Source organism: Aotus nancymaae, unplaced genomic scaffold, assembly GCF_030222135.1.
Source record: "Aotus nancymaae isolate 86718 unplaced genomic scaffold, 86718_ANA_hifiasm-v0.15.2.pri h1tg000029l, whole genome shotgun sequence".
Lineage (NCBI taxonomy): Eukaryota > Metazoa > Chordata > Mammalia > Primates > Aotidae > Aotus > Aotus nancymaae.
Window position 1 is genome coordinate 76247763 of NW_026988442.1, and position 20704 is coordinate 76268466.

Below are 20704 nucleotides of genomic sequence, written 5' to 3' on the forward strand. Positions count from 1 at the left end.
GAATACTACTAGAAATACTATTACTTGGGACCATTTTTACCTATCTTGAATCTGTTAATCTACTTAATTTCCGTTTATTCCTGGAATCAGAAGTCTTCTCAGTGGCTAGTTCTAAGTCATTATATATGCACAAAATCAAAAGCATTATATTTCCCCTCCACAAATCCTTTTTATCAGTCAGGCTAAGTGACTAAGGAACCCCCTGGAGACTGTTTTTACTAATAGATTGTCTGCAGTTTTATTCTATTTCTCTTTCCTCTAAGAGATCTTAGGTTAAAATTTTGAACTTTCACAGCACTGATAATTAGGAAAACGGTGGAATGAGAAAGTATAAAGTCAACAAAAATGCACTAGTCACATACAAATAAAAAGAATTATATTACATGATACAAGCAAATCAGAGTTAAGACTCACAGCAAGCTAATCCACATGGGTCCAAAACCAGCTGGTAAGCATGTCACCAAGGGTCAACTTACCCTTTTAGAATTTTGAGAAGTGAGTTTTATATGAAAATAAACATAAATACATGCTGAATATTTAGTATTAGTAGCCAGAGAAAAAATTTTGTTTACCTGCAAATCAATATTGTTCTCAATACAATGTTCATTCTTCTCTACCAAAATCTTCCCATAGTTTTCTGATTTGATAAGATTTTCAACTCTGGTTGTATCTTTCACTTCTGCCTCCAAATCTTTCATTGTAGCAGTTTCATCTTTTACAGTAACAGTATCAGACATCCTCATTAGCAAAGGTTATTTTCGAATTCTACAGGGAGCTTGAAGCCTTAAGAAAAAAAAATTTAATCTAGTTTGAAACATTTTTACATTCAGTTACTACACAATACTGACCAAATGTCTGCTATGTTCCAGAAATAATGTTGAATAATATAGACAGGAGCAAAATTCCTGCCTTCAAGGAGTATGTAATTTTGTGGTAGATACATCCACATTAAAAAAAAAAAAGACAATACAGTGAGAAAAGAGCTATAAAAAGGATGTGAGCCAGGCGCAGTCCCAGCTACCTGAGTGTCAGACAGGATGACTGCTTGAGTCCAGGAGGTTGAGCCCAACCTGGGCAACAATAGCAAGTCCCTATTGCTAACACATAAATAAATACATTTAAAGAAAAAGAAGACCAGGCTCAGTGGTTCATGCCTGTAATCCCAGCACTCTGGGAGGCCAAGGCGGGTGGATCATGAGGTCAAGAGATTGAGACCATCCTGGACAACATGGTGAAACCTCGTCTCTACTAAAAACACAAAAATTAGCTGGGCATGGTGGCGGGCGCCTGTAGTCCCAGCTCCGTGGGAGACTGAGGCAAGAGAATCACTTGCACCTGGGAGGCAGAGGTTGTAGTGAGCTGAGATCGCACCACTGAACTCCAGCCTGGTGACAGAGCAAGACTCTGTTTCAAAAATAAAAAAAGAATATGAGGTGATTTTGATGCACATTTACTTGTTGCAATTCTTAAGAAACATTAAGGAATGAGCCAGATCAATGTAGAAGGTAATGGCTGGAGAATAATACATTTGTATTTAGAAGACATTAGAATTCTTTTTCTCCAAAGGAATACCTATCATAGCTTTTTCATCTGGATTCCTAAAATTCCAAATTTCTTAATTACCCTGAAATATTTCCAAAAGAAAATAATTAAAAACAAAACAAAACAGTAACATTCTATTACAAAATATACTTGTAAATCTGGATGAACAAGTATGTTCAGCAATAAGAAAGCATTGAAAACTTTCCTGAATTAAGTGATTCAATGCCAAACAACACATATTATCCAGGTACTCTAGAATATGGAATCCACAGGAAATAAAATACATAAGATTCCAATATATTTCATATCATTAGTGAGTTTAAGAAAACTACTGAGTTCACACTGGGTTAATGTATCAGAGATTAAGCTAAAGACAGCTATCATGTTAAGATGTGAAAAATGTAATAAAAACAGCAGAACTTGGCTGGGTGAGGTGGCTCATGACTGTAGTCCCAGCACTCTGGGAGGCCAAGGTGGGTGGATTGCTTGAGCTCAGTAGTTCAAAACCAGCCTGGGCAACCTGGCAAAACCCAGACTCTACTAAAAATATAAAAATTAGCCAGGCATGGTGGTGCATGCCTGTAATCACAGCTACTTGGGAAGCTGAGGCACAAGAATCGCTTGAAGCTGAAAGGTGGGGGTTCCAGTGAGCAGTGATCATGCCACTGTACTCCAGCTTGGGTGAAAGAGTGAGGCTCTGTTACAAAACAAAACAAACAAAAAACCAACAATGGCAGAACTTGATATAAACAACTGAGTCTAAAATGCATTTTAAAAAAATGAACAGATTGATATATAGAGGGATAGACAGATATAGGTTATAGCAGGTATGCTAAAACGTTACTGATAAAATCAAGGGGTGGTTATGGGGTGTTCACTGTAAAATTCTTTAAATTTTTCTTTCTTTCTTTTTTTTTTTTTTTTAAAGATGGGGTTTCACCATGTTGGTTAGGCTGGTCTTGAACTCCTGACCTCAGGTGATCTGCCTGCCTTGGCCTCCAAAGTGCTTGGATTACAGGCGTGAGCCACCAGTCCCGGCCAAATTCTTTAAATTTTTCTGTATTTCTGAAAATTTTCATAATAAAATCTTGTGGGGGAAAAAAACCAGTGGAATTTATTTTCTCTATGTCAATTTGAAAAATTCGTAAGTTCATTTCCTGAAAGAGTGTTTTGCAATTAAATATCTAAATGGATTTTAGGGCCAGAGGCGGTGGCTCATGCCTGCAATCTCAGTGCTTTGGGAGGGTGAGGTAAGTGATCACTTGAGGCCAGAATTCGAGACCACCTTGGCCAACATGGCGAAAACCCATCTCTATTGAAAATACCAAAATTAGCCGGGCATGGTGGCATGCCTCTGCATGCCTGTAATCCCAGCTACTCGGGAAATTGAGGCAGGAGAATTGCTTGAACCTGGGAGGCAGAAGTTGCACTGAGCCAAGATAGCACCACTGCACTCCAGCCTGGGTGACAGAGTGTGACTCCATCTCATAAATAAATAAACAATTGGATTTTAGGAATTTATAAATACAGATGAAAAGTTAAAAAAGCCAAAGAGAAGTAGATGCTAAAGTCACAGACAGATTGAACTATATTAAAAAACACCCATGTTTTCCTTAATTATAACCCATACCAAAGTTAATTGGTTCCTTCTGAAAACCAACAGCTGCAAAGTGGGGAGAGGGTGGGAAAGTTACTTAAAACACTCCGGCTCCTTGCTTTTTATAGGTAAAATTTTGCAAGAAAAAGAAACGTATTTTTCTGAATTACAGGGAAGTATTACCTGATGTGTCCTTTGGATTTGGGATTGTGGTGTCCCACAAAAATAAAATAAAACAATCCAAGGTTCTTTTTCACAGTTGTCAGCCAGGATGTCAACTGTAGTGAACCATCTGTAATCTGGCAGGAGGAGTCCCATGTCCTTGTCACCACTGTAGATTCCTGGACTGAAATGGACTGTCTTGGATCAAATATATCATACCTTTCTGTGGCCTAAAATGAAACAAAAGAAACTATTTGAACAAAATAGCCAAAGGAAATGGAACACTCCACATGAAATTGAGAAATTAAAAATATTACTATCAGTTGTTTTATTATATTATTTTTATAAACAAGAGTCAGAATGCTTTGTGAACCTGAATAAGTCACTGAGGTCTAGAGGATTGATTAGTTAAAAGCAGAAGAGAGAAGAAAAGGGGAAATGGTATGTACTGAGAAGCTACGATGCAGTCAGGGTTATAATTGAGATAATATGTATCTATAGATAAGGAGAAGAAAAAAGATCACAATTAGAAACACTTTAAGAATCATGATTTTTAGAGTTCTCTTCTAGAGCTGTAACTCTATGGACTTAAGACAAGACTGTAATTTTGAATAGTAATAACATTTTAGATTTTTTAAAATACAAAAGAAAAAAATAAGCCATTTAACATTTTCAATGAAATCTACATAGTTAAAAAAAAAAAGTCAGCTGGGTACAGTGGCTCATGACTATAATCCCAGCACTTTGGAAAGCCAAGGCAGGAGGATCACTTGAGGCCAGAGGCTCAAGACCAGCATGAGTAGCACAGTGAGACCCCATCTCTACAAAAAATTTTAAATTACCTGGGTGTAGTGGTGTGCAGCTGTAGTCCTAGCTACTTGGGAGGTTGAGGTAGGAGGATCACTTTAGTTGGGGGTTACAGTGAGCTATGATCATGTCACTACATGCCAGTCTGGATGGCAGAGCAAAAACAAAACAAAAAACCCCAAATACAAAATTTTCTCTGTGTCATATTTTTAAAGTCAGTTTCAGTTTATATTTATTCAGTATGAATGAATATAGCCTAGCAAGTAAACAACTCTAAAAAGATTACGTACCTCTTCCATTGTCCTTTGACAATTTTGTTGTCAATAAACAGAATAGTACAATTTTAATGTGAAATAACTAAGTATACATATATGCATATAATGAGGTCTAAGCACCAAGAGACCTAACACCAGGACAGTGAAGCATGCATTATAGAGGGACTCACAGTTTTTTCTTTTATTTTGAGATGGAGTCTTGCTCTGTCACCCAGGCTGGAGAGCAGTGGTTAGACACTGGCTCACTGCAACCTCCACCTCCTGGGTTCAAGCAGTTCTCCTGCTTCAGCCTTCCAAGTAATTGGGATTAAAGGCGTGGCACACGCCACCACATCTGGCTAATTGTTTTATATTTTCAATAGAGAGGGGTTTCACCATGTTGGCCACGCTGGCAAATCACTGCGCCTAGTCGAGTAACTCACATTTTATACTAACTCTTCAAAAACCATTTTGAAATACAATCCCTTAGAACCCAATATATCCTGGCCTGGCGTGGTGGCTCACACCCGTAATCCCAGGACTTTGGGAGGCCGAGGTGGGCGGATCACGAGGTGAGGAGATTGATACCATCCTGGCCAACATGGTGAAACCCCGTCTCTATTAAAATACAAAAAAAATTAGCCGGGCATGGTGGCATGTGCCTGTAGTCCCAGCTACTCAGGAGGCTAAGGCAGGGGAATTGCTTAAACCTGGGTGGCAGAGGAGGATGCTGTGAGCCGAGATCGTGCCACTGCACTACAGCCTAGGCGATAAAGCAAGACTCCATCTCAAAAAACAAAAAACAAAACCCGATATATCCTTACATTAGTTCTCACATTTTGATTTCACAATGTTTGACACAAGGATAACAGAAAAGGGGGTATCAAAAACAAATGTCAAAAATGTTTTAACTGATACTGTGTCATCTCAATCTGACCAAGATTCTCCAGTCACTACATCAAATGAATGTTTTAAGTTCCACTAAAAACAAAAGAAAAATCCTTAAATGTAATTTTTCTGTTTTAGCTTTTTGTCTCATAAAATGGTAGACACAAGATGGCAGCATTCACTAAGCAACCAAATTGTGTTCTTTGTAAAGTGATTTTACAATTTAAATCATGAATCCCTTAAATTTGTAATTCCATAAAAGCAAGGCTTTTAATCCATTTAAGAAATAAATAAGGTACTAGATCAGGCAATAGCCACAGGAGAGAGTGAGGAAGGGGCAAAACTGAAGAGGTGAACATCTTAGAAGATCCTAAGGATCCCAAGGTCCCATGGAACCCCTAAGAACCAAGAGACCGCCTAGTCCCATACTGTAATTCAGCATTCAAGTTACTATTGCCTAGAAGTCAAATGACTTCTTCGAAGTCACACAACCAGTATGTGTGACCAAAACTTGCTAATATGCCATACCACTTGACAACAGACTACATAAACAAATGATTCAGAATCAAAATGACCAGTTATTGCCTGGGAAGGAGTCAATGGCACATAGAAATGGCAATAGAAAGAGAAAGTGCACTAGCATTAGACTGGAGTTTAAATCCCTGCTCTGCTAGTTATATTCAGTAAATAACTTAATCTCTCTGAGCTGCAGTTTCTAATCTGTAAAGTGGAAAAAACTTCCAGGTTTGTTGTGAGGACTGACTGATTTAAATGCAGAACACCCACCACAGCCTCTCACAGGGTAGGCCCTCCAAAAACCTTAGCTCTCTTCCCTGGTCAAAATCACTTTAGACCAGCAGTTGGCTAAGCCTGAATTTACTGGGTCCTGACGCCTACCCATCCACAACAGTAGACTGACAGGAGGCCACTGTGCACAAGTGACTGCATTTTTGTGTATGGCTCTCATTTGAAGACTTCTAATTGAATATTAAAAATTCATACAAACTGTTGGGCGTAGTGGCTCAGGCCTGTAATCTCAGGATTTTGGGAGGTGGAGGTGGAAGATCGCTTGAGACCAGGAGTTCAAGTCAAGCCTGGGCAACATAGCAAGACCCTGTCTCTCTTAAAAAAAAAAAAAAAAAAAAAATTATATAAACTTCGCATTCTTCTTAATGTACTTGTTTAATTTTTAAGTTTATTTTTATTAAGAGACAGAGTCTCGCTCTGTCACCCAGGTTGGAGTTCAGTGGCACAATCCTGGCTCACTGCAGCCCTGACCCTTGAGTCTCAAGCTATCCTCCCATCCTTGCTTCCTGAGTAACTGGGACTACAGGTGTATACCACTATGGCCAGCTAATTTTTAAATTGTTTTTGTAGAGATGAGGTCTTGTTATTTTGCACAGGCTGGTCTCAAACTCCTGCACTCAAGTAATCCCCCGTCCCAACCTCCCAAAGTGCTCCCACCTACAGGTGGGAGCCACCCTGCTCAGCTAATGAACTTGTTTGAAATAAAAATGGTTTCCTTCTCCAAATCTTCAAGTAAAAGGAATGTTTCAGCTTTGCTACTCACTGGAAAAACAAAAACACTCTTTTTTGGTAAACCCACGAAGCCTACACTTCTCAGTTTGCCAAAGGTTGTGTGGGCATGTGGGTGTCAAGCATAGAAAGCTACAAGACAGACATGGCACATCATGTCTCTAACGTAACATTTAGAAGTCCATTAAATGTACTGTCTTAATATAATAGTTGTACAGTAAGTGAAAGATACTGAGGAACTTACAGAATTTAGGAAGACAACTTAGAGAAAGAAATGAACAAAATGTAGGCATTGATTAGGTATATATATCTCAGTCTCTACTATTACTGAAATTTAAAAACAGAATTTTTCAGAATCTGGGTCAACCTAAGAGAGATGGATTATGTGCTCAAATTCATATTCAACTTCAAAAAAACTTATTTTAATTGTTAACATGCTATTAGGGAAAAGTCAGAGATTTGATTATATACAATTTCTGTGCTACCAGGTAGATAACCAGAGAAATGCCACATGTACCAACTATGATGAGTACTCATAGATGAGTACCAACTATGCAAATTTGGGTTTACATATGCACAAAAAGGATGGCACCTATCCGAAACCATAAATGAAAGGAAATTATACGTAAAATTAAAGGTCATAACCTTAAAAAAGTAAAAGTATGGATGTACAAAGATACATAAAAAATCTTCTTATAATTTTTGGGTGGGAAAGACCTTCCCAAGTATGACACCAAAATCTAGAAGCCATTCAAGGTAAATAGTTATAAAACTTAGAACAAGATTTTAAAATTTCTGTATAATAAAATAGAACATAAACAAAAGGCAAATGATACAAATGAACTATTTCCAACACAAAAAGGTCAAAATATTGAAAGTAAAGCAGCTCTTATAAAGCAAGGGAAAGAAGAACTGCAGAATGACAGGAATAGGTAAGTTACAAAAGAATACAAATTACTACTACCAAAACCAAATACTAATATATATCTACCATGTGCCTGACCCTGTTGTACTATTTTTCACAATGAATTCATATAAAACTCACACAATAGTTCTAACAAGTATGTCCTGTTATCACTGTGCCCTACATAGATTAGGAAACTAAGGCACATAGAAAAATCAAGTAATTTGTCCAAGGTCACACAGCCAGTAAGTATGGAAACCATGATTTGAATTGGATGGACTAGTGCTCCATTTCAGGATCTTACCTGCAATACTGTATCATCATTTTTAACAAGAAGCGGGGGCAATTTGTATTTATGGATCACTTTTATTTCAAGAGTAATTATGACACGGTAACTCCTTCGCACTGGACTTAAGATAAAGTAAATTTATTCTTTTCACATGGAGAGAAGCTATGTATGTTTTTTTGTGCACAAGACAACAGTACTATTTTTTTTTTTTGAGATGGAGTCTCGCTCTGTTGCCAGGCTGGAGTGCAATGGCGCGATCTCGGCTCACTGCAACCTCCACCTCCCGGGTTCAAGCAATTCTCCTGCCTCAGCCTCCCAAGTAGCTGCGATTACAGGCACGTCACCACATCCAGCCAATTTTTGTATTTTTAGCAGACAGGGTTTCACTATGTTGGCCAGGATGGTCTTGATCTCTTGACCTTGTGATCTGCCTGCTGCGGCCTCCCAAAGTGCTGGAATTACAGGCGTAAGCCACTGCGCCAGTCAACAGTACTGTTAACTTTGTTTGTATTAATGGGCAGCAGGAGTAATCACTACCAAGCTATCAGAACTGCCAGGAATTATATAACCATTCTGCTTCCCTCTATCCTCCCATCGCTTGTGATGATGAGTATCAACTATGCAAACTTGGGTGGCAATAAGGATTCAGAGTTTGTGGCTAAGAACAATGCGATGGCAGTAGCTTACAATGATAAACATGCATGGTTAAGTACCCTCCTCTATGTAACAAAGCATGGCAGAATTAGGATCAACACTTACAAAAGCAAGCTAGTATACACGAAGTCTAAAGACAAGTGGTTTTTCCAGTGAAACTTTTAGTTAGAAGTATTAACAAAAATGCAATATCGATACTGACAATTCAAAATATCACTTTATTATACTGGGGTCTAATTTTTGGTTCCATAACACAAAAGAATTGAAAAGTCAGGTAGCCCCCAAAATAAATACTCCAATTTCACACAAGGCAAGTCAATTTACTCTAGGTTAACAAAATATTTAAAAATCATTTCAGTTAATTTATATGTGGGAAAGAAATCTCACTCCTATAGGTAAAAATATTCTTCACAAAAATATTAAGGGAAAAAGAGTTACATTATGGATGTTATCTGAAAAGAATTTGGCAAAGCACAAAAACGAAGAGTTGTTGTTTCCTTACACTATCTAGCTATCCAATCCCCTTTCATTAGATAGGATGTTATTTTTTTTCTCAGATATAGAAATATAACCAGGCAGGCACATCTATAAAGAAAATTAATGCACAAAAGCAACCCATATTACTTTCTCCTTGAGGTTTAAATTGGCACAACCAAATTGGTCAAATGTCTCCAGAAAGAAAGGCAAAGGGCACTGTTTATGCTGTATTTAGAAATAGTGGAAATTAACATTCACAGAGTCACTTGTCTCACTTGAACAAGAATATAAGCACTGCCATTTCAAAATGTTAAATGCCTATGTGATTTGTAAACAGTTATTGTCATTTAACAAAAATTTACCAAATAACCACAGAAAGCACTATAACTTTAATGGATATCAGCCACATCTAAAAAGAGTAAAGAGAATGAACTACCTTGGTCTAAAAGAGTTTATTAAACCCCAAAAAGGATAATGATGACACTTACCAACAAATATAAATAATAATTTTAGAAGGCCATTATCAGAAAAAGAGACCTTTGGTAGTTGAAGAATGGGAGAGAATAATTTATTAGTGGAGTCTTATAAGACTATATGAGACAAATTACTTTTAGGGAAAAAGTTACATGGCGAGGTAAGGTGTTACATGAATGTGCTGCATTCTGAGTGGAGAAATGGGGAAGACACAGGGCCTTTCATCCACTTTAGAAAACAATTTGTGCTATCAAATGAATTTTAAATCCTACATATCCTATGGCTCCACATTTCCACTATTGGAGTAGATGCACCCTAAGGAAATGCCTTATACGAAGGGACATGTACAAAAATATTCACTGCATTGTTTCATTTAAAAGCAAAGAATGAGAAAGACCAAATGTATAATAGGAAAATTGATTTTTCTTTCTAAATAAAAACAATTGTGGCATATTCATATTGCACGATACCATGAAATGATTAAAATGAAATGAACTAAAACTACAGGTACAAATAATACACCCAGAGAAGAATGTCAGAATGTTTAGTCAAAAAGCAGAATTATCTCTACCATATAATGTAACATATAAAAATTTAAAAATCACATAAGCATGGATGGGAAAGGTATATACCTATTTCATGTTAGTAATTACCTCTGGAGAGGAAAATGAAAGGGATTAGGTGAGACAGGAAGGGACTTCAAAGCACATCTGTATTATTTTATTTAAAAAAAAAAAGATCTCCAGTCAATATAACAAAGGATAGCAATTGTTAATTCTGAGTGGTAAATACTGAGTATTATAATGCTCCTTTTTTGCTTACAACATTTTTCATTAAAAATGTTCTAATATCAAAAATGTGAATATATTCTAAATTAAGATTAGAAACTTAGTATTAGACTGGGCATGGTGGCTCATGCCTGTAATCCCAGCACTTTGGGAGGCCGAGGGGCATGGATCATCTGAGCTTGGGAGTTCAAGACCAGCCTGACCAACATGGTGAAACCCCATTTCTACTAAAATACAGAAATTAGCTGGGCATAGTGGTGTGCACCTGTAATCCCAGCTACTCGGAAGGCTGAAGCGGGAAAACTGCTTGAACCCAGGAGGTGTAAGTTGCAGTGAGCTGAGATTGCACCACTGCACTCCAGCCTCCCTCTCGAAAATTAAAAAGAAAACAAACAAAAAAAAACTTTCGTATTGATCCTAGGAGGGTCAGGAAGCTTGAGTAATAGAGGAACATATTTTAAGAGAAGCCAGGGAGAATGATTTTAGCTACAATAACATCGTTCCAGCAAACAAAATGTTGAAAGTTGTGATGTAAAGTGACTAGGGTTTAGACAAGGAATTAAAAGGTAAAAGCTGAAAAGGAGAAAAGATATTCTATTCATTCGATCTCCAGACTGGCTATTATGTACAAAACACTGTTCTAGGTACTAGGGATATAAGAGTGAACCAAGCAGATAGGATCTGAGAACCTAAAATGCTTACATTCTAGTGCAGAGACAAAATATACAAGACAATTACTGATTGTAAGATGTGCTGTGAAACCGGTAATATTAACAGCAAACCCTTAAAAAGTTACTTATAATTTACTAAGCACTATTCGCAATGCTTTAAGTATATTAATTCATTTAATCACCATAAAAGCAGTATTATGTAGGTGCTCTTATCCTCATTTTGCAGATGAGGAAACTGAGGCAGAGAAAGATTAAGCAGCTTTTTCAAAGTAGCAAGACTAGTAAGGGATAGAGTTAAGATCTGAACTCAGGTAATGTTGGCTCCAGAGCTCTTGCTATCAGCCACTATCTGTACTCCACCTAGAAATGAATAGGTTAATACAATAGAAAGTAACTAACTAGGGGAAGCCTTTTCAATACAGGAGTGGTCAGGGAAAAGGTTATGAGAGGACACACTGAAGGTGCAGGTAGTGCTTGCTACCACCACATACAGGAAATATATCTGGGGGAAAAACGGATTTGGTGGTAGAATGATGATTTTGGTTTTGCATACAGTTATTTTTAAGGTGTCTTCAGGACATTCAAGTGGAGAAATCTAACAGGAAATTGGATATATACACTTGAAGCTCAGGAAAGAAGTCAGCTAATGTTATTTATTTGGTGGAGAATCAATAAACAGATTGAAGTTTTGAATTATCAATGTTGATGAAGTTGCCCATGAGCTTTCATTGAGTTAAGACAAAAACTGGGTGTGGGATAGAATCCCTAGAGAACACTGAACCCTTAAGAACTGAGTAGGAAAGTGGAGGATCACAATGAGTGTACATGATACGGTAACAAAGTTAGCAGGATATGTGAAGTTAGAGGAAGGCTGCCAGAATGAAAAAGTGTGTAGGCCACAGAAGCCAGTAAGGAAAGGAGGAGGAGAGGCTAGAGGTTTAGGAGGAAAGAAGGGTAGTAAGAAGGAAATTGTGAAGAAGTGGGATGAAATGAGAAAATGTAATCAGAAGCACAAACTGGGGAATAAGCCTGAAATGTATTCATTATCCTCAGAAACTGAAGGGAATGTGGCAGGAAAAGGAGGGAATTCATATCTAATAAATTTATTCTATTCTACTCAGAACCTATTTGCTAGAAGTTAGGGAGCTGGTATGGCTGTAGGGCTGTTTTGGCACAGTCCTTCTAAGGAGAAGTCTGTAGACTACAAGACTGGGGTTTCTCTAATTCTTTGACTGAGGGCATTGTAATGAGTGACAGTAGTGCAAAGGAGAAAGCTCAGATGATACCTGACTATAGAAACAGGCTAAATGTTTTTTTCACAGCCATTTCCAGATCTGACTTTTTATCACTGTATGGTATAGTAGCTTAAGAAACATAACTAAGGCCAGGTGTGGTGGCTCATGCCTGTAATTCAAGCACTTTGGAGGCCAAGGCGGGCGGATCACCTGAGGTCGGGAGTTCAAGACCAGCTTGACTAACATGGTAAAATCCCGTCTTTTAAAAAAAAAGAAACAACTAAAAATGCCAAATCAAAACATAAAAAGTTGTAAATTAGGAATAATAAAGTACTAAAACAACAGTACATATATCTTAATGTAGCAGGGATCCTAGTTTAAATCAAAGCAGAAGCTAAAGGAAGTGTTTTCACTGGAGAACCAGAGCAGGGGAGATGTGGGAGGCAAGCAGCTCCTGATGCCCAGGTGACCAAGCCCACCACAGAAGCGGGTAAAGGGCTTGCCCAACTTCTCTGAGGATGGCATGGTGATGGTACATAGAAAATTCTAGAAGGCTGTGCACAGTGGCTCACACCTGTAATCCCAGCACTTTGGGAGGCTGAGGTGAGCGGATCATGAGCTCAGGAGATAGAGACCATCCTGGTTAACACAGTGAAACCCTCGTCTCTACTAAAAATACAAAAAATTAGCCAGGCATGGTGGCATGTACCTGTAGTTCCACTATTCAGGAGGCTGAGGCAGGAGAATTACATGAACCTGGGAGGCAGAGGTTGCAGTGAGCTGAGATCACATCACTGCACTCCAGCCTGGGTGACAGAGCGAGGCTCCGTCTCAAAAAAAAAAAAAAAGATAAGCATGTAAGATAAAATACAGACTTTTGTGTGTGTGTTTCCATAGTGAATTGGTTACAATTCATTTTTTAAAAAATAATTACTATTTTTAAAAGTAATCTGCTTAGAGATGCTTTTAAGGTACAAAATCAACTAAAGGGAACTGGTCAGAAGGAGAAAGATCATTTACTCAGTCTTCATGTCAGAGTTATCTCATAAATAACTACTAGAAAAGTAAATTACTTCCCATATAGGGGACACCAAAGACATTATCAATAATTGGAGAGTAAGATGAAAAATCTGGCTGACCCTGTCCCTGGTAGGCAGCTTCTAAATTCTTAGAATTTCTGGACTGATAGGAATGCCTTTGTCATTCATGGTGGGTCCTCATAGTTTATGCTAACGAGGTTACTCATGGTGGATAGTTTATGTTAAGATGGTGATCTGGATGGGGATTGGCTGGAAAAACTAAACATGTTAATTAGAAAGTTGAGGCTTTGAGGCATGTGATAATCAGTCTGACTTCGAAGGAAGGGAGGGAGGCTGGAGACTGAATTCAATTGCATGGCCAATTATTCAGTTAATCATGCCAATGTAATGAGGTCCCAATAAAAACTCTGAACACTGAAGCTTGGGTGAACCTCCCTGATTGTCTGCAAATTGCTCTGCAAATTAATACACACCAATGTGAAGAAAAGATAATACATCTTGACCTCCTGGGGCGAGAACAGAAGCTTTGCATTTGGGACCCACCCAGACCTTACCCCTGTGTATCTCTCCTTTTGGCTAGTTCTAATTTGTATTCTTTTGATATAATAAAGCTCTAATGGTGAGTGTAATTCTGAGTTATTCTAGTCAATTAAACCTGAGGGAACCTCCAAATTTGTAGCTAGCTGATCAGAAGTAAGGGTGGCCTGGTGGCTGAAGTAAGGGCAGTCTTGTGTAGGACTTGTCTGGCCAAACTGCACGTTAGCATCAAAAATCATTGTGGGTGCATAACCTAGTCTCATTAATCTATTTTGTGCTATGTTCACAGCATGATAATGTTGGTAGCTCATAAGTAAAGGTGAACATCATTATGAGCAAAATCTTGGTTTCTAAAATTCAGCCATTCATAATGCCATCAATGAATAAGCATTTGCTTTATACAGAATTTGGCAAGGGCCGGGCTGTTCGTGAGAAACCCTCAGTCTAATGGTATTTTAGCTAGACTTTGATGTGATGTTTCCTTCATGCTTTCAAAATTCTATTTCACTTGATATATTTTTCTCTACACTACTAATATATAACTAAATGAATGTATCTTTTTACCTGTGACCAACATTTCATTTTTATGACAGACTCACAGTGAAAATTTTTTACGGGTCTTAAAGGTACAAAGCTCTATCATCAAAGAATCTTAGCAATATTCATGCTGGGTTCCTGGCATATTAATCCACCCAATGGTTCTCTGATGGCTTAAAATGTGAAACTTCACATTCTCTAGCATTTGAATCAGTAGATGTAACATGACCCATTTCCTCCCTACACCAAAACGTCTGTTTCCTTTATAGGATTTTAATTTAGGTTACAATTGGTAGACATTCAGTTTCATAACTACTAATGTGCCACCTTTTATTTCTTGAATTGCCAACCACATTTTTTCTAACAAAGGATCACAGTCCTCTCTCAAGAAAGCACCTAAGGATTATGTTAGAAGGAAAAGGCTCAAAAACGTTTTATTTCTTCTTTCAGTCAAAGAGCATTTTGTAGCCAGTAAAAATAGCTTAAAAACAGCTTGAGGTAGAACAGGTGCTGTCTTTCAGTTGCCATCATCTACCTTTACACGCTATAAAATGATGTGTACAACAAAGTGCAAACAATTTTATAGCTTGAAGGTGCTGCTGCTGGGCAAGGGTGAACACTGTTAAAAAGCTCACAATCTCTAATAGTTCACACTATATACTACACATGTAGAGCTAGCAGATATAATTTATCTTTAAAGTACCTGTCCAATTTAATTGGTTCAACTTCCTATGGCTTTGCACAATATGAAAAAATTCAATGGGTTTAATGCATTTCAGAGTTGATTTTTTTGGTGTGGCATTATTTCCTACCTATGCCTACCACATCAAATTGTTTTAGTAGTTATTCATATTTAACACATGACTTTCTTTACAATTATCTCATTGGATCTTAAGGGGGCATACAGTTTTCTATTTTTGTTGTCATTCATTTTCCACCTGTTAAAGGAAGCTGTAGTTTATCCAGCACTTTGAAAGTACTGGAATACAAAAATGATGTGCTACCTCTCTCTGGTGACCCCAAGCTGAAGTCTGATATCTGATGTGTCTGGTAATAAGTCACTGTATATTTTCAAACTACTTCAGAAAAACTGTATGTGATCTCTGTTGATGTGTTTGCTATTGTAGAGATAGCTACGTATCTTTCTAAGCATTTGAAAATAAATGAAAAGAGAGAAAATTTAAAATTAACACAGCATATTGAGCAATGATTTATAAACACTATAAAGCAGTGACTCTTAATTATTTTTGGGACATGAAAGGATTCCTCTTGAAAATCTTATTAAACCCAAGGATCCTCTCCTTAGGAATGCAGTAGTCACATGTGCTTACCCACACGTGTTCACAGTTTACACATGCTTTTAGGGGTTGCCTGGTTCTCCAGAAGCCTATACATGAATCCTAGCTAACAACTCCTTTTTATATCTATGTACATTATAATAAAATAACATGCATAATCTATTTATATAATGTGACAGATTTGCATCGTATATATTATACAATGTAACAGATTTGCATAATGTATATTATATAACGTGACAGATTTATTATATTATCCAAGTCACTTTATAGCATACACAAATAAAATATAAATAAGGATTAAGTAGGATTCATATATAGGCTTTTGGAGAACTAGACCGTGGAAATATATGTTTATATAGACTTGTTCTGTTCAAGTGAGAAGGTGGGGATGAGTAAAGCAGTGTCAACTGGGCTTCAGGCTTTTCTCTATTTCCTCACGTACTTCTGTGGTACTCTGGGGCTCAGAGGAACTCAGTTTGTAAAAAATAAATTATATTAACTGTATTAAAAATATTACTTATTAATCAGAAGGAGGGTTGGTCAGTTGTGGAAGTATGGTAAGATTTAGAGATGATGATTTTGTTGGTTCTGTTTCATTCCCACCTTTTGTCCCCTACAACCGGGGGGATCAAGAGCAGAGATGATAACTATATAAAGCAGTAGAGACATCAAAAGAATGCAGAAACAAGGAATGCTACATAATTTCAGAGGAGGAAGATCTATATGTGCAAATGACATTTAACTCAGCTCAGAGAAGATTTTCATTCTATACATCTTTCTTTGCTTCTTGAATACTTTACATATATAACTTATTACTTGTAAATCTAATTTTCTTTCTGATAGCTCTGTGCTAGTTATGACAAAGCCATATCACTATTAATATATGCTATGGCTTCACCAAATGGTATCTTAATCTGCTTTACAAAATGAAATGAAAACAATAATGACAGTTGCTAGGTTTGTGATTATGTAAACAGGTAAATGCTAAATGAGCGTCTGTGCTTCTGTTTTAAATACTCAGATACAAAATACAAAATCTTGAGGAAAACATTTAAAAAATACTCTGTACTATTTTCACAACTTACTATAAATCTGTAATTATTTCAAAACAAGGGGTTAAAAACAAAAGAAGAAAATACTAGCATATATCTGCTCTTAACTACATGTGAAAAATAAAGATGGTATAAGAAAGTCTATGCAAGTTTTAAATATAAGCTTACCCATAATCGTAAAATATAATTATGAGGTATTATCTTATGTATCCTTAAAAAGAAAAATTTTTAAATTGCTTTCTATAAATCTTAAAAATTAATGGAAAAATCCTTTAAAAGAAAAAATAATTCCCTTTAATAATGGCCTAACATGTATATCTTTAGAAGACCAACAAAAATTTGTAAAATAATGATTTTGATATGTGACAATTTTAATCCATGTATAAGACCTCAAGCATTAAGTTTCTCAAAATTAAAAAACTGAGCAAACAGTAAATCATGTTTATTTAAAATATGGTATTAAGTTCTTTACCTAATGGTTTATTAATTATAACCAAAAAATTTAAAGTGCAGATCTAGGCTCCAATGAAAACTGAAAACCTGTATGAGAATGAAAATTTGCAGAGTGAATGTGCATGACTGAAGCTTAGACAGGAAAGAAAGAGAAAGATCTGGGAGTAGGGTGGGAAAGAGAGCAGAGTGCCAAGAGAGGGAAGGATGGAGGCAGACTGAAACAGGTACAGCCAGGGAGACACATAAATACAGACAGAAAGGTAGGGAGAAAGAGAGGCACAGAGCAGCAAAAGGATGAGAGAGGGAGAAGAAAGAAGGGCACATAGAGAAACAGACCAAGAAAGAGGGAATAATGGACACAGACTAACAGATAGGGAGAGGAAGAGACCAAGACACAGTGGAAAAGCAAGAGACAGAGAATGGGAGATACTGAAACAGACAGGGAGAGAGAGTCAGAGGGGCAGAAAAGGAAAGACAGAAAGAAAGAGAAAAGATGAGGGAGAAAGGGAGAGAGATAATGAGAGCAATTAAGATAGATTTAGTCAGAAAGGGAGACACCCTGAAACACCAGGTAGATGAACAGAAAGGGAGACGGACTGAAACAAAGTGGGAAAGACAAATGGAGAGGGAGAGGGAGAGAAAAATGGGTGGGGATAGGAAGAATGGAAGATGGAGGGAGATAAATATTCAGAAAGTCAAACAGAAAAAGAGGGAGGGCAAGATAGAGACATACACACACAAACAGAAACCTAAAGGGAAGAAAAGAAGAAATGAAAATGAGGAAAAGATATGAAACAGAAAAGCAGAATGTGACAAAGGATGGATAAAAGCAGTTGTAGGTAAGAACTGAGAGTATGTGCTACTTATTTTAATTTTTTCTTTTATAGTTCTCAATATAAAACTTAAAATCTGAAGCTTAATGCAATTTTCTTGGCATTAGGGTGAAGAAATACATCTGAAAAAAGACCCTAATTTTAATAATAGCTATTAATATTTTCATGACCCTAATTACTTACACAGTTGGGAATCAGGAATAGACAAAAGAAAAAGCAATTACATTCAGCGTTGATAAAAGGCTATTTAGTGATTTTCTTCCTATTTCCTCTAAAAACGAAATGAATTATTTCTTAAGAACAAAATAATTGTTTCATAAATGGGGGGGGATTCATATCATAACAATTCCAAATGCTGTTAAAATTTCAGCTATTTCCAGATAAAAAGCAAGCAAAACTCTCAAAAACCTTCTAAACAATTCAATTATACACTAATGGACATGTGTTATTCAGTATCACCTACATGATAAGATTTCAGTTTTGAGGAATCAAAATATCAAGGTAAATGTCAAAGTTTTCAGACTGTATAATTAGGAATCAGATACTCCTCAAAAATTACACAGTTTGATTAGCATTTGCTTTCTTTTGCAATGTGATATCTGATTATGCTAATCACAGCAATGACAGATCTAGGTTTTACTGTTACAAGCACTTTAAAAATTATTCCACCTCTTCCCCTAAAAGGATATAAAACCATTACCATGAGTTTTGAAAGTTAAGATTGTTAGCTTCTTAATTTCTAAGCTAATTTCTTATTCACATTGTATTTGTTCCACAATAAAATTTTTAAAATTGAGCACACCATATAGTATGACTATTTTGAGAAGAACTTGAAAGAGAAGTCATGTTTCCAACTAACAATTTGCTGTGCTATACACAAATACCAATTAGCACACAAGTAAACCATTCTATCAGTAAGGTTCAAGAAATATGGAACATGTGAGGGGTGGGGAAAAGAAATCAGTGCTACAGCTGAGAAGTAAATGACTCTACTTTTCACTTCATCAACCTAAACAAATACATCTTTGCAAAAATAAACAAAACCAATTTTAAAATGCTCTCACTTTCAACATGGTAGAATTTTATCACACATCCTCTAATAAAAATTATGGCACGAAGTGAACATGAATAATTCTTCATATATCAGATTACCTTATATACAAATTTGGCAAATGAATTAAGAATCACATACCTTCATTGTATTGGTATTTGCTTCATCATACAGAGTTAAGAAGATGTACTTTCCATAGTACCTGTAAACTGATGCTCTGCATTGCTCCTCTACAGAGCTCACTGCACACATCCAGCTGATTAGTCAGGCATTGGGAGTGCCTGCCAGAGCAGTCTAAAGCACTTGCTGAGAAGGACTCAGACAATAGAAAGTCAACAGCTGTATGTTGTGATGTCAGTAACACTCTAGCCAGTCACCACCCAGTATATCTGAAATGCATCAGAAGCTATATTGAGCTCTTCATTAGCAATTCAGAAGCAATGATGCAAAAGCCCATGAAACTGTGAATATGCAAAGACTGTCAGGAGTTTTGAGATTTCTCACTATTAAAATATTGTTGCACAATGATGCCTAATCCCAGGTTGAAGAAAAAAAAGTTGAGACAATTATATATTTCTGTAATTCCTTAAAGAACAATCCATAAGGAATTTAGGCATGGTTAATACATCAATTTTTAAATAACTCTTTTTGACACTTTTAATATCACTAACAAAAAGCCTTAAAACAGGCAATTTGTCTATAATAGCTAATTTCCTATGACAGTTTTGCATCTTCCAACTTTTACCTGTCACAAAGAAAGAAAATGAATTAACAGCACAATTCCTTATTTCTTAATCTATTTTTGCTAAAATTATAATAAGCTTACTTATTCTGGCAAGAGCATTACTTCTTCATACCAACAGATGGAGATAGCAATAGAGCTGCGATCAGAGGACAATTCTGTCTCGTGTCAGATTCCTGTTGGCTATATTATTTTAAGTGGTAGACTTACAAGAAAAGGAATCAATCAAAACTGAATTAAAAAAACAATGTTAAATAATTATAAGGTAAATAAGATAAAGAAAACAGAATACTAATTCCATCTACTGGGCAAAGCACTGAATCAGATGAGTATGTTTTCTGGATTCTAACTATTATTTTCTGTGATAGCTGGATAAAGCATGTGTCTCTGTTTCTCATTTTGTTAAACAAAGATCATATTTTCAAAAAGCATACAGGAATGTTATAAGGATCCATCCGACAATGCTCATACATTACCTGCACTATGTGAAGAAAGACCCGTACATCACTAACCAGAAATTCCACTTTTCTATCTCTCTAAAATGTTGTCTTGTAGAGTTCATATACCTTACAGATTAATAGACCAGCAGTGCTTTTTATACTAACTTGACAAACACTAAAAGATACCAGCTTTATAGTAAAGTGTGAAAACATACAAAATACCTTTTCAAAAATAGACCCAGCCCTAGAAGAGATCCATGTTAAAAATACAAAGAAATCCACAAAATCTTCCTAAATCTTCAAACAACAAAGGTGATGAGGCAGCTGATTCACACTGATTTACCTAAAGTTTCTCCAGTGTATAATTTTTTACTGCACCCTGCACTTTCTGGTAAAAGAGGTAAAAATTAAGTGCCAGCCTAGGTACCCAAAAAACAAAT

The 20704-nt window shown here is 36.6% G+C and overlaps 1 protein-coding gene across 12 annotated transcripts in view; it reads right to left on the minus strand.

Annotated features, from left to right (window-relative positions):
• Window positions 1-3412, minus strand: part of R3HDM1 (R3H domain containing 1) — a 123068-nt gene extending 119656 nt beyond the window's left edge. For all 12 annotated transcript variants that reach the window (XM_064382811.1, XM_012468470.2, XM_012468464.2 and 9 more), the window contains exons 1-2: window positions 3323-3412; window positions 573-783 (exon numbers count right to left, since the gene is read on the minus strand). In XM_064382811.1, coding sequence (XP_064238881.1) covers window positions 573-743 — 171 coding nt within the window. In that variant the 5' untranslated portion in view covers window positions 744-783; window positions 3323-3412. The remainder of the gene's footprint in view (window positions 1-572; window positions 784-3322) is intronic.
• Window positions 3413-20704: the final 17292 nt, after the last annotated feature.